The 15,828-nt window shown below is 37.5% G+C and overlaps 1 protein-coding gene across 1 annotated transcript in view; it reads left to right on the top strand.

Annotated features, from left to right (window-relative positions):
• The window catches only part of RHAG (Rh associated glycoprotein), a 168,825-nt gene that overhangs the window by 135,767 nt on the left and 17,230 nt on the right, over nt 1–15,828 (top strand). The window contains exon 8 of the mRNA XM_053709562.1: nt 11,435–11,508. Coding sequence (XP_053565537.1) covers nt 11,435–11,508 — 74 coding nt within the window. The remainder of the gene's footprint in view (nt 1–11,434; nt 11,509–15,828) is intronic.

Genomic DNA, 15,828 nt, shown 5'->3' on the forward strand with positions numbered 1-15,828 from the left:
GCACTACAATGTCTCTTAAACTCCCATATTATTAATAACACAGCTTCCACACTCAGATTCACAGTATTTTATACATAGGGCAGGGAGTTAACCCCACAATTCTAGCAATACTCACACAGCAAGCAATAACTCTCACATTGCCACACAGCACAGAGATAATAATCCTCTTTTCCAGTAACACACAAACAACAAGTATAGAACACACCCTTATTAGGCCAGATTACAAATGGAGCAGTATTTAATGCTCCCGTTTCGTGCTAACTCTACTAGAAGTAAGTTCATTGCGCCCGTCGGGTAGCGCTTGTATTACAAGTTAAAAGCTTGCACACTTATCTGATGCATGCAAAAAAACAAAGTTAGAATGTCGCAAACACGTTAGCGTACTCCCCTATAGAAGTCAATGGAGCAAAAAAGATGGGAAAATGTCTTACTTGCGCACAAACCCGATGTCTCAAGTGCGCAAACCCAACTTGAAAATATTATCTCACATTCCTAATGTTCTTCACATAGAAGAATATGTTCTATTAAGAATGCCTAGAACATATTCTGTTATGTGTATTTACTGTAAATATTAAACACTTTATTCATTATAAATATTGCATACATATGCTTTTACATGTTTTTATCTACTTAGCTATATATATATTTGTGTGTGTGTTTATATGTGTATATGTCTGTAAATAAATATTTACACATATAAATACATAAAAACATATGTATACATACTGTGTATATATATATATATATATATATATATATTCTGTGTATATATATATATATATATATATTTATATATATATATATATATATATATATATATATATATATATATATATATATATATATATACATACATGAAGAAAGTCAGAGTGCAAGGTAGTTACGTTAAGGTGTAATAAATCATAATAAATAACTGGTATTAACCGGAAAGGGTAGGAATGTATAGAGTTAATTCACCCCTGTCTGACAACATAAGAAGTAATTCTTTATGGAAGTAATTACGGTGTTCACCCTAGGGATATATTCCCTATTTACACTAGTAGTGCAGAGTGGGTGACAGACGACTCATTCATCTGAAAACTAACGGCTAGATTTAGAGTTTTGTCGGTAACGACCCACGTAGCTAACGCTGGCTTTTTTCCCCCGCACCTTTTAAATACTGCTGGTATTTAGAGTTCACAGAAGGGCTGCGTTAGGCTCCAAAAAGGGAGCGTATAGCATAATTTACCGCCACTGCAACTCTCAATACCAGCGGTGCTTACGGATGCGGCAGCTTCAAAAACGTGCTCGTGCACGATTCCCCCATAGGAAACAATGGGGCCGTTTGAGCTGAAAAAAAACTTAACACCTGCAAAAAAGCAGCGTTCAGCTCCTAACGCAGCCCCATTGTTTCCTATGGGGAAACACTTCCTATGTCTGCACCTAACACCCTAACATGTACCCCGAGTCTAAACACCTGTAACCTTACACTTATTAACCCCTAATCTGCTGCCCCCGCTATCGCTGACACCTGCATATTATTATTAACCCCTAATCTGCCGCTCCGTACACCGCCGCAACCTACATTATCCCTATGTACCCCTAATCTGCTGCCCCTAACACAGCCGACCCCTATATTATATTTATTAACCCCTAATCTGCCGCCCCCAATGTCACCTCCACCTACCTACACTTATTAACCCCTAATCTGCCGACCAGACCTCACCGCTACTATAATAAAGTTATTAACCCCTAATCCGCCTCTCTCTTGCCTCAATAACCCTATAATAAATAGTATTAACCCTTAATCTGCCCTCCCTAACATCACCGACACCTAACTTCAAGTATTAACCCCTAATCCGCCTCACTCCCGCCTCAATAACCCTATAATAAATAGTATTAACCCCTAATCTGCCCTCCCTAACATCACCGACACCTAACTTCAAGTATTAACCCCTAATCTGCCGACCGGACCACACCGCTACTCTAATACATTTATTAACCCCTAAAGCTAAGTCTAACCCTAACACTAACACCCCCCTAAGTTAAATATAATTTAAATCTAACGAAATAAATTAACTCTTATTAAATAAATTAATCCTATTTAAAGCTAAATACTTACCTGTAAAATAAACCCTAATATAGCTACAATATAAATAATAATTATATTGTAGCTATTTTAGGATTAATATTTATTTTACAGGCAACTTTGTATTTATTTTAACTAGGTACAATAGCTATTAAATAGTTAAGAACTATTTAATAGTTACCTAGTTAAAATAATTACAAAATTACCTGTAAAATAAATCCTAACCTAAGTTACAATTAAATCTAAAACTACACTATCAATAAATTAATTAAATAAATTACCTACAATTATCTACAATTAAACCTAACACTACACGATCAATAAATTAATTAAATACAAATAAATACACTAACTAAAGTACAAAAAATAAAAAAAGAACTGTTACAAAAAATAATTTTTTTTACAAACATTATAAAAATATTACAACAATTTTAAGCTAATTACACCTACTCTAAGCCCCCTAATAAAATAACAAAGCCCCCCAAAATAAAAAAAATGCCCTACCCTATTCTAAAATAAAAATAGAAAAGCTATTTTACCTTACCAGCCCTTAAAAGGGCCTTTTGCGGGGCATGCCCCAAAGAATTCTGCTCTTTTGCCTGTAAAAAAAAACATACAATACCCCCCCAACATTACAACCCACCACCCACATACCCCTAATCTAACCCAAACCCCCCTTAAATAAACCTAACACTAAGCCCCTGAAGATCTTCCTACCATATCTTCACCACGCCGGGTATTACCGATCGGTCCAGAAGAGGCTCCGAAGTCTTCATCCAAGCCCAAGCGAGGGCTGAAGACGTCCATCATCAGGCTGAAGTCTTGATCCAAGTGGCGGCTGAAGAGGTCCATCATCGGGCAGAAGTCTTCATCCTATCCGGGCAGAAGAGGATATCTGGACCGGTAGACATCTTCATCCAAACGGCATCTTCTATCTTCTTCCATCCGACGACGAGCGGCTCCATCTTCAAGACCTCCGGCGCGGATCCATCCTCTTCTTCCGACGTCCTAACACAGAATGAAGGTTCCTTTAAGGGACATCATCCAAGATGGCGTCCTTCGAATTCCGATTGGCTGATAGGATTCTATCAGCCAATCGGAATTAAGGTAGGAAAAGGATCCAATTAGCCAATCAGATTGAGCTCGCATTCTATTGGCTGATCGGAACAGCCAATAGAATGCAAGCTCAATCTGATTGGCTGATTAGACATACATAGACATATTTAGACATGTATAATGATGTAATGCTATGTTAAAGCCCTTTGTCTGTGTTTTTATACTCCTAACACCTGAGACTTTGGGGCCGTTTAATCAAGGGCCCAAAGGACCCTGATGCCCCTGTTTCCGCACAAGCCTTCAGGCTCGCCGGAAACAGCAGTTAAGAAGCAGCGGTCTTAAGACTGCTGCTCCTTAACTCATCTGCCTGCTCTGAGGCTGCGGACATCATTCCACCCGATCCTATACGATCGGGTTGATTGACACTCCCTGCTAGGGGCTGATTGGCCGCAAATCTGCAGGGGGCAGCATTGCACAAGCAGTTCACCAGAACAGGCGAGATAAAGCCAGTATCATTTGTGCGTAACTGTTAGCATGCCATTTGTAATCTGGCACACTCACACATTTCACTAATGTAACGCACATATGCCAGTAATGCACACTAATCAGGCATTTAAAGGGAAAGTCTACTTGAATTTTTTTATTGTTTAAAAAGATAGATAATCTCTTTATTTCCCATTCTCCAGTTTTGTATAACCAACACTGTTATACTAATACACTTTTAACCTTTACATTGTATCTAAGCCCCTGCAGACTGCCCCCTTATAGCTGTTGCTATAAACCTCTGGCTTGTTTGCAATATATTGGTAAAATTGGAGCTGGTATAATAAAATTGATGTTACATTTTATTAATATGTTATCTTCTTTTTTGTGACGGGATAGAGATCCGGTCCTAGGATTTATCAGAAGGTCTATCTAAATAAACAATATTTATTCACCTGAAATTCTGACTCATACATTTCTAGTTGTTTTACTCTAGACAGATACATAAAACAATAAGGACAACTGCAGTTTAAAGGGACATTCCAGACAAAATTAATATCCACATGGATGCATTTCAGTTTTGAATAGAAGCATTTTTGTAATATACATGTTTTTGCAAAAATTGTTTTAATAAAAGCTATAACTGTTTCAAAGGTGTATTTAAAGGGACACTAAACCCCAAAATTTTCTTTCATGATTCAAGTAGAGAATACAATTTTAAACAACATTCCAATTTACTTGTATTATCTAATTTGCTTCATTCAGTAGATAACCTTTGTTGAAGAAATAGCAATGCACATGTGTGAGCCAATCACACAAGGCATCTATGTGCAGCAACCAATCAGCAGCTACTGAGCCTATCTAGATATGCTTTTCTGCAAAGGATATCAAGAGAATTAAGCAAATTAAATAATAGAAGTACATTAAAAAGTTGTTTAAAATAGCATGCTCTTTCTAAATCACAAAAGAAAAAATTTGGGTGCAGTGTCCCTTTAAGTATGCACTGTGCACCAGGGGGTCGATCCGATATAAATCGTCGCCCGCAAAAGCCGGCGACGCCAATATTTGCGCGGGTTTGGTATCACATATACGGCGTAACCTAGAAGTTACGCCCGTATATTTCTGCCGTCGCCCGTAGTTTTTTGGGCCATAGGCAGGTATACCAAACCCGCGCAGTTTGGTATCCATTATGCAGCGTAAGGACTTACGTGGCGAAAATGGAGAAAACTTACTCCATTTTCACCTCGCCACAAAAAGCAGCCGTAAGAAGCCTTACGCTGACTATTGGAGCCCCGTAACTTCCTAAACTGGCTGCTAAAATAAACCTAACACCTAACGCATGCGCAATGTCTATCTCCCTGTCAACCGCGATCTTCTAAAATAAACCTAACACCTAACGCATGCGCAATGTCTATCTCCCTGTCAACCGCGATCCCCCCCCCCGAAATCCCTAATAAAGTTATTACCCCCTAAACCGCCGCTCCCGGACCCCGCCGCCATCTACATAAACTAACCCCCTACTGTGAGCCTCTAAAACCGCCGCCATCTACCTTATCTATCCCCTAATCTGACCCCTTACACCGCCGCCACCTATATAAAAATTATTAACCCCTAATCTAATCCCCCTATACCGCCGCCAGCTATATTAATATTATTAACCCCTAATGTAAGCCCCTTACACCGCCGCCATCTCTATTAAAATGATTAACCCCTAATTTAATCTACCTAACCCGCCGCCAGCTATATTATCTGTATTAACCCTAAGTATATTATAGTTAATATAGGTATTACATTATATATATTAACTATATTAACCCTAATTATATTAGGGTTAATATAGTTAACATAGTTACTATAGTATTTATATTAACTATATTAACTCTATCTAACCCTAACACCCCTAACTAAATTTATATTAAATTAATCTAATTCATTTATAAACTAAAATATTCCTATTTAAATCTAAATACTTACCTATAAAATAAACCCTAAGATAGCTACAATATAATTAATAATTACATTGTAGCTATGTTAGGGTTAATATTTATTTTACAGGTAAATTGTTAATTATTTTAACTAGGTATAATAGATATTAAATAGTTATTAACTATTTAATATCTACCTAGTTAAAATAATTACCCAATTACCTGTAAAATAAATCCTAACCTAAGTTACAAATACACCTACACTATCAATAAATTTAATAAACTACAAACATCTATCTAAAAATACAATTAAATTAACTAAACTAAATTACAAAAAAAAAAAAACACTAAATTACAAAAAATAAAAAAAAGATTACAAGATTTTTAAGCTAATTACACCTATTCTATGCCCCCTAATAAAATAATAAACCCCCAAAATAAAAAAAAATCCCTGCCCTATTCTAAATTAAACAAATTTCAAAGCTCTTTACCTTACCAGCCCTTAAAAGGGCCTTTTGTGGGGCATGCCCCAAAGAATTCAGCTCTTTTGCATACAACAAATACAATCCCCCCCCATTACAACCCACCACCCACATACCCCTATTCTAAAACCACCCAAACCCCCCTTAAAAAAGCCTAACACTACCCCCCTGAAGATCTCCATACCTTGTCTTCACCACACCGGGCCGAACTCCTGATCCGATCCGGGCGATGTCTTCCTCCAAGCGGCAAAGAAGAATTCTTCCTCCGGCGATGTCTTCCTCCAAGCGGCAAAGAAGAATTCTTCCTCCGGCGACGTCTTCCTCCAAGCGGCAGCAAAGTCTTCATTCTTCCGGCGGCATCTTCAATCTTCTTTCTTCGCTCCGCCGCCGCGGAGCATCCATCCTGGCCGACTGCTGTACTACGAATGAGGTACCTTTAAATGACGTCATCCAAGATGGCGTCCGCCGAATTCCGATTGGCTGATAGGATTCTATCAGCCAATCGGAATTAAGTTAGAAAAATCTGATTGGCTGATTGAATCAGCCAATCAGATTCAAGTTCAATCCGATTGGCTGATCCGAACAGCCAATCAGATTGAGCTCGCATTCTATTGGCTGATCGGAACAGCCAATAGAATGCAAGCTCAATCTGATTGGCTGATTGGATCAGCCAATCGGATTGAACTTGAATCTGATTGGCTGATTCAATCAGCCAATCAGATTTTTCTAACTTAATTCCGATTGGCTGATAGAATCCTATCAGCCAATCGGAATTCGGCGGACGCCATCTTGGATGACGTCATTTAAAGGTACCTCATTCGTAGTACAGCAGTCGTCCGGGATGGATGCTCCGCGGCGGCGGAGCGAAGAAAGAAGATTGAAGATGCCGCCGGAAGAATGAAGACTTTGCTGCCGCTTGGAGGAAGACGTCGCCGGAGGAAGAATTCTTCTTTGCCGCTTGGAGGAAGACATCGCCGGAGGAAGAATTCTTCTTTGCCGCTTGGAGGAAGACATCGCCCGGATCGGATCAGGAGTTCGGCCCGGTGTGGTGAAGACAAGGTAGGGAGATCTTCAGGGGGGTAGTGTTAGGCTTTTTTAAGGGGGGTTTGGGTGGTTTTAGAATAGGGGTATGTGGGTGGTGGGTTGTAATGGGGGGGGGGATTGTATTTGTTGTATGCAAAAGAGCTGAATTCTTTGGGGCATGCCCCACAAAAGGCCCTTTTAAGGGCTGGTAAGGTAAAGAGCTTTGAAATTTGTTTAATTTAGAATAGGGCAGGGAATTTATTTTATTTTGGGGGTTTATTATTTTATTAGGGGGCTTAGAATAGGTGTAATTAGCTTAAAAATCTTGTAATCTTTTTTTTATTTTTTGTAATTTAGTGTTTTGTTTTTTTTTGTAATTTAGTTTAGTTAATTTAATTGTATTTTTAGATAGATGTTTGTAGTTTATTAAATTTATTGATAGTGTAGGTGTATTTGTAACTTAGGTTAGGATTTATTTTACAGGTAATTGGGTAATTATTTTAACTAGGTAGATATTAAATAGTTAATAACTATTTAATATCTATTATACCTAGTTAAAATAATTAACAATTTACCTGTAAAATAAATATTAACCCTAACATAGCTACAATGTAATTATTAATTATATTGTAGCTATCTTAGGGTTTATTTTATAGGTAAGTATTTAGATTTAAATAGGAATATTTTAGTTTATAAATGAATTAGATTAATTTAATATAAATTTAGTTAGGGGTGTTAGGGTTAGATAGAGTTAATATAGTTAATATAAATACTATAGTAACTATATTAACCCTAATATAATTAGGGTTAATATAGTTAATATATATAATGTAATAACTATATTAACTATAATATACTTAGGGTTAATATAGATAATATAGCTGGCGGCGGGGTAGGTAGATTAAATTAGGGGTTAATCATTTTAATAGAGATGGCGGCGGTGTAAGGGGCTTACATTAGGGGTTAATAATTTTAATATAGATGGCGGCGGTGTTAGGGGCTCACTTTAGGGGGTTATAGATATAATATAGCTGGCGGCGGGGTACGGGAGCGGCGGTTTAGGGGTTAATAACTTTATTAGGTTGCGTCGGGGTACGGGAGCGGCGGTTTAGGGGTTAATAGCTTTTTTTATTGTTAGGATAGTGAGGGGGGATAGCGGATAGAGGGTTAGACGTGTCGGGCTATGTTAGGGAGGCGTGTTAGACAGTGCAGGCTATGTTAGGGAGGCGTGTTAGACAGTGCGGGCTATGTTAGGGAGGCGTGTTAGACAGTGTGGGTGTTTTAGACTTTTGTCAGGTTTTATAGGCGCCGGCAGTTTCTAACGTGGCGCAAGTCACTGGCGACGCCAGAAATTTGTACTTGCGCAGATTTCTGGACATCGCTGGTTTGTCAGACTTACGGCACGTTAGCATCTGACGGCGACTTATATGGGATAGCTCGAGTTGCGAGCTGAAACTGCGGGCGACATCGGTTCCCTCGCTTGCGCCGCAAACTGCGATCTATATCGGATCGCGCCCCAGCATTTTAAACACAGCACTTGTTTAGAGACCTTAAGGTTCTTGTACTATCTCTAGCTATTCTTAGCGTTTTTTTTGTTTTGTTTTTTTTTAAAATAATTTTTATTGAGGTTGTGCGAAAACAATACAACTTATATGAAATAACATATCATAAAACAAACATAATGATACATTTCCATTTGACTACTGCCAAATAAATGAACAAAATTCACATAATAGCCAATACAATGCAGAAGACTGGAACCTCTTTCACCTTTTTTTTTTTTTTTTTTTTACACAATCTAAACAATTAGAGACTCATCCGGCAAATTATGTTAATCAGTCCTGCTGAGCTGAGTATAGTAGATAGAGTCAATACTGTGGTAGTATGTAAAAGTAAATGCTAGGGGGGTATTTAAGGTTGCGGCATAGACAAGAGAAGCCGCATATTTAGTCCTCCTTATCTAGAAGGTTCATTATATGGGGGGGGGAGGTGGTAGTTTAAAATCTCAGAGTAAATGGGTGAATGGGGAACTATTTTATTCATTTATCTATCTCTTCCTTTCTTTTTTTTTTGTATTAAAATTGAAGCAGTATAGATGTTAAATGTTAGACTGGACTCTATGGATGAATGGCCTATGTGAGTTATTATAATGGGCAAGAATGTTAATAGGAGTTGGAAACAGTCTGGAAATAACGTGTATAGCTGCCTTAGTCCATATAGAGAAAAAAAATAAATATATGAATAACTATTTTGTATAGGTATCTTCTTGTATATTTATAGCAATTATAAGCAGTTTTCCTATGTTACCCTGAGACAAGCTATATCAGGTATTACTATGTGTTAATAGCAGATTAGTTAGCTGAGGATATTTTGACCTTAGAGATGTATAAACTGGGAAACATCTATCAAATACTCAGGATCCTTCCACCCTTGAAAGCAAAGCTGACTATAATAACTAAAGCTGTAGTTAGTGTGAACTAGTGTGTATGTGACATGTCTTTCAAATCTTTATGTACCATTCTAGACTAGACCTAGACTTAACACCCAAATTTAATCAGCTGTTTAAACACAAGAATTTGCATGACACGCACCTCTCTCTTTCTCTTTTTTGCTAGGGAAGAGAAGATGTTTGAGGCTAAAAGTAAATAAATAGATAACCAAAATAGTGGCAGCCTACTGTACCAGATGCACACAAATGTGGTAGCTAGAAGTGATTCAGAGAGCTGGGGGAAAGTGACATCTTCCTTATAACGATCTTGAGCAAGGCTGAGTATTCTTGTGTGTGTATGCTGCCATCTAGTGGACCAGGGAGGATATGAATAGTATGTTAAAAAAAGAGAAACAGCTATTACTTTTCAAGTGAACGCTAGCTCTGTAAATTCAATCTGTGCTCTATTCTCTCTATGGTACAGCTATCTTGACAACCCAGTTGAAAGGGAAAGAAAAATAAATCTGTATAGAATGTATATAAGCATATATCTGCTAATGATTGCAAAAAGAACAGTCTTGTAGCTAAACACAACATGAGTGAGAATAATAATAATAACCATAATGCCCATTGCTAACAGAACTTAAATAAAAAAATAAAAAAACCATATGGAGAACTATTGACTGTTAAATCACAATCACAGTCACAATGGGAGCTCCAGTAAGTCATAAGAAAAAGGAAGAAAAAAAAAACAAGCCGTTTAGTGGAATCCAGCTTTATGCCTTCAGAAATAACGGTTGAGAACCAGAGTCACCATTAAGAGGTTTAGCATGGACCTAGAATAAAACAGTTCACATTATACTTATCAAGGAGGGCCAGTATCGCAGAAATTATGAAGTTCCTTTCCAGGCATATTTTCTTGCAACAAAATAACCCGTGCATATCAGGCTTCATTTCCTAACCTATGCCTGTTCTTAATGAATTAATCACCGGCATGAGATATATTCTGGCACCATTCGCCCTGCAGGGTTTGTGCCATGTTGTGTGGATCCAATAGTACTGGCTCCGTTTGAAGGGAGTTTGTGTTGGTGATGTTTTTCTGCCAAGTCTCGTGGGGGGAACGCTGTAATCATTAGGCATTCCTGAGTCATCTGTACAGGTAGAGTATTCTCCTATTAGGGTCTTAATGATAACTCTCATTGACAAGGGTTTGTCAGTAGTCACTTCAGCTTCATGGTATTTCCCCTTCCCAGCTGTTTCTGTACTGGTGTGCGGACGGTGCTGGGGCCCCAAAGCATCTCCGCTAGTATTGTGCACCTCAGCTGGGCTGAAACAAACCTCAACCGAAGTCCCAATGTCCTCCACAGAGCCAAGAGTCTTGTCTAGGGTAGCGATAAGTTTAAGGTGATGGGAGACTAGAAGTCCTCTAAGGTCATTTAGTAATTGGTGAGCGTCCTCCATGTCTAGTGCAGACCCACGAGGAAGACAAAATGGCTACCGTCTTTACAGTTGCAAAACGGAGCTCCGGTCTCAACTTGATGTTGTTGTATCTGTGGGAAACTCAGCTTTCTCTGGGTGTCAGTTAGGAGTCCAGCAAGAAGTCCCCCTAACATAGAGGATTTAATTTGCATCCAAATCTCATAATTTTATTGTTCTTAGGGCAATTGAAGCTGGAGCTCTGAAAAAATACGTCCATTCATGTGTGCTGTTGGCTCCGCCCCCCCTTCTTAGCGTTTTTTAAACTAAAACAGTGATAAGCATTTTTGACAGTACATGTTTATTGCAAATATGTTTATTTTCAAAAATGTAATTTACCTATGTAGATTTAATTTAACCGGAATGTCCTGTTAAATAAATACATGAATACATCAATATAAAACTACTACTAATAATGATAATAAAGCACCAGTCAGACTTAAATATAATGGCATGAACGGTTTTTCTGACTTTTTTCTTTATACCCTTCCAGCTGTTCCCCTGTCTTACAAAGTGCTGCTCTGGCTGCCACAGTTGGAATTTCTGTTGTTGGGGGACTATTGACAGGTTTGTAAATGATCAAACATCTAACGTAGACAATCGTGTGTTTAATGATGAAATGTTTTAAGTGTTTTCTTGTTTTTATGTCAATATAATCACTGTGGCTGAAACAATATGATACTTGTTACTATAAAAAACCTTGTTTTATCTGGAATATATCAACTGTAATAGTGAAAATCAGGATATTGTTGGTTTGGGATTGTCTGCAGAAATGTCTTGTGAAAGGGACATTGAGCACTTCTGGGTTTTCTGCTTTGTCCCACACTCCCTAGAAAGGCTAATTGCAAATTCTGTAACCTAAGTTTTAAAAATAATGGAAATTGTCTAGGCCAACTATTTCATTTGCAGCCTTTGCACATTACAGACTTTGGTTTCTGGTCTTTGTGAGGAGGGAGGGACAAGCACAATTTTATACAAAAGCAAAAGGTGTTTAAAGGGATAGTAAACCCCAATTTTTTCTTTCATGATTCAGATAGAGCATGCAATCTTAAGCAACTTTCTAATTTACTGCTAGTATGAATTTTTGTTTCCGTACTCTTGCTATCTTTATTTGAGCAGCAGGAATATTAAGCTGAGGATCTGGCCCATTTCTTGTTCAGCACCTGGGTAGCGCTTGCTGATTGGTGGCTAAATGTAGCCACCAATCAGCAGGAGCTACCTAGGTGCTAAACCAAAAATGGGCCGGCTCTTAAACTAACATTCCGTATTTTTCAAATAAAGAGACCAAGAGAACGAAGAAAAGTCGATAATAGAAGTAAATTAGAAAGTTGCTTAAAATTGCATGCTCTATGTTTGGGTTTACTATCCCTTTAATGTCTTTTTAATAACACAAAACCTGACCATGGGGCCTATTTATCAATGCGTCAACTATGTTGCATTCGCTGGCGTCAATTTATCAATGCGTCAACTATGTTGCATTCGCTGGCGTCAATCCGCTGCCACGGATCTGAATATGATCCCCTTATTTATCAAAAAGGCCGTCAAAAACACGCGCGTCAAGTACGGTGCGAAGAGCATGGGACTGGTGTTAACTAACAGTCATCGATGTTGCGGTTATTCTGGTTTTTCCCAACTTTATTTATACCATTTCATTACTGTCCATGAACAAGCACATTTCTCTAAAGCTAGTCTTTTATATTTCAATTGTTAATGTCCAAGAAATATATTGTTTTATACCTCAACAAACAATATCTCATAGAAAGTTATTTTTATATTGATTTGTTATATGATACTTTCACATAAATTAATGTGTATTTGTATTTCTAGAAGTTATTTTTTTAAATTATTATTAATGCTAGAATTTGTACATATATCCTTGCACATACTTGTGTGTGTGTGTGTGTGTGTGTGTGTGTACCTGAAAGCTAGCAGTCCCAAGAAATTACATTCAATATAATACTGAATTAAAGGGACACTCTACACCAGAATTTTTATTGTTTTAAAAGATCGATAATCCCTTTATTACCCATTTCCCAGTTTTGCATAACCAACACAGTTATATCAATATACTTTAAACCTCTGTGATTATCTTGTATCTAAGCCTCTGCAAACTGCCCCTTTTTTCAGTTCTTTTGACAGACTTGCAGTCTAGCCAATCAGTGCCTGCTCCCAGATAACTTCTCGTGCACGAGCACAGTGTTATCTATATGAAATAAGTGAACTAACACCCTCTAGTGGTGAAAAACTGTTAAAATGCAATCTGAAAGAGGTGGGCTTCAAGGTGTAAGAAATTAGCATATGAACCTCCTAGGTTAAGCTTTCAACTAAGAATACCAAGAGAACAAAGCAAAATTGGTGATAAAAGTAAATTGGAAAATTGTTTAAAATGACATGCTCTATCTGAATCATGAAAGTTTATTTTGGCCTAGACTGTCCCTTTAAGGACTGAAAACCAATTAGTATCAAAGTAGGACCGAAGGCTGCACAGAGGTATAACAACGCTTTATTACTATAACAAGAGTAGTTGGCTTTAAACAAGTGGGACATTTATCCTCCGCCTATTTTTCATATGGTTAACACACTTACATAAAAATAAAAAGCATAAAAAAACAAAGCTATGTGAATACGCTCAGATTATATGCACAAATCCTAACAAAGATGCTATAAATATTGGCAGAGATTAAATTGAAACACTCGTTCTTATACTTAATGCTTGTGACATTGGATGTAGAGTCACTCTACTCTTCAATCCCTCACCATGCAGGATTACGAGCAGCAAAATACTTTTTGGAATTGAGAGGACAAGAGTATAGTGACTACATGTCCTTGGTATTAAAACTCCTGGAATTTGTATTAAAAAACAATATTTTTTTGTTTTGATGGTAAATTATACAGACAAGTCCGCGGCACAGCCATGGGAGCGACATGTGCACCAACATATGCATGTCTACACCTAGGTTATTGGGAGAACAAGATTGTATTTAATGAACTCTCTGAATGGGTGGACAGACATGTCGCCCTATGGATGAGGTTTGTGGATGACGTACTGATTGTATGGAGAGGTGATGAAAAATCAGTATCTGACTATTGTTTTTCATTTTGAACAAAATCAATTTAAATGTATTTCTCACATATAATGTAAGTAATAAAGAAGCTACTTTTTTAGACCTTAATATCATTAAAGAAGGAAATTAAATTCATACCACTGTTCATCACAAAAAAACAGCAACAAATAGTCTGTTACATGCGAAAAGCCACCACCCTGACTCTCAGAAAAATGGTGTCCCTATATGACAATTTCTGAGATTAAAAATATGTTGTTCTTCAGTAAAGTCATTTGAAGAACAAGCAAAACAAATGGCCAAGAGGTTTCTCTCAAGGGGTTACTCTAAAAAGCAGGTAAAAAAAGTCTGGGCTACAGGCCGCTATACACCTAAAAATAATCTTCTGTACACCAAATGACGAGAATCATGCCAGGGTAATTACGAGATATAACTAGCATTGGAAGAAGCTACAAGGTATACTTAATGTCCACTGGCATATCCTGTCTAGCAATACACCTCTTTTTGGATGCATATCAGAATAACCAGTACCCACTACTCACAGCCAAGAGAGCCCCAAGTATTAAAGACAAAATAGTACACAGTGAGTTCAAAAGGGAAAAAGGGACACATTGGCTGTGGCACATAGTCAAGTAGGCAGTGTGCCCTGTGGACACTGCATTTACTGTGTCTACATAAAAAGATCTACCACCTTTCACACACCCACCAGAAGCAGGCCTCATTATGTCAGTGACAGGATATCATGTACCTTGAATTTTGTCATTTATCTAATAAAATGCCTGTGCCCCAAATATTACATTGGTAAAACGACAAGGGAGTTAAAAAATAGAGTGTGTAAGCATAGGGATGGCGTAAAAAAAGACGAAAAGGATAGTCCAGTAGCGAGTCCTGCCATAACTCAGACTATAGTAAACTGCAGATAATGGGCATTGAACAGTTGAGATCAAGTAGATGTGGTGACAATCTTGACAGAATAATTCTACAACACGAGTCAAGATGGATTTATAGACTAAATACTCTAAGTCCCATTGGTTTAAATGAAAAAAATTGAATATTCCTGCTTTTTGTAACATGTACTATTTTGGGTATTAATAATGACTATCCAATTATGTCAGAATAATATCTGAGGGTAATAGCCTATATTTATCTGAACAACACCTGAGGAATAGTCATAATAATGACTACTTAAATATGCCTGAATCATTTTTGAGAGGTACAGTTTATATCAATCTTATAAATCTCTTGAGGAATAAGCATTATATTTAAACTTTGTATCTTGCTTTAAGTGTCTTTTTGAAAGTAAAACTATCAGGAAAAATTGAGTCAGGAGAGTAAATATAAGATAATCTTACAATCGCAACATTAAGTATAATTTGTTTCATTTGGTTTCTAGTTAAACTATTGATACTGTAATATATTAATAATTCCAAATTACTTGAAATGTTCTTGCAATCAGTTTCATTTTGGTACCTGTTTACATTGTAATTGTAGCAAAGCCTGGGTAGCTGTCACGCAAACCTCTGATGTTTCAGTAAAAGAGGGCGGAGATTTCTGTTAACACAGCATATAAATAGTAATCAAGCCCAAGGAGATCACATCTTATGAGGCCCCTATTCCAGCCCTTTGTGGGAGGGGTGAAACATCTCATGCTTGTGAACTGATGAAGACGTAACTGCTACGCCAACACAAGCTGTGTGTGCAATCACGCCGGATTGGACTAATGGGGGTTACCTATAATGGCAAGGGAAGACACCGACCGATAAACCTATCTATGCTGAGAAACCACAGAAAAATAAAGTACTGGATGTCCCTCCATAGCGGTGAA

Source organism: Bombina bombina, chromosome 4 (genome assembly GCF_027579735.1).
Source record: "Bombina bombina isolate aBomBom1 chromosome 4, aBomBom1.pri, whole genome shotgun sequence".
Taxonomy (NCBI): Eukaryota; Metazoa; Chordata; class Amphibia; order Anura; family Bombinatoridae; genus Bombina; species Bombina bombina.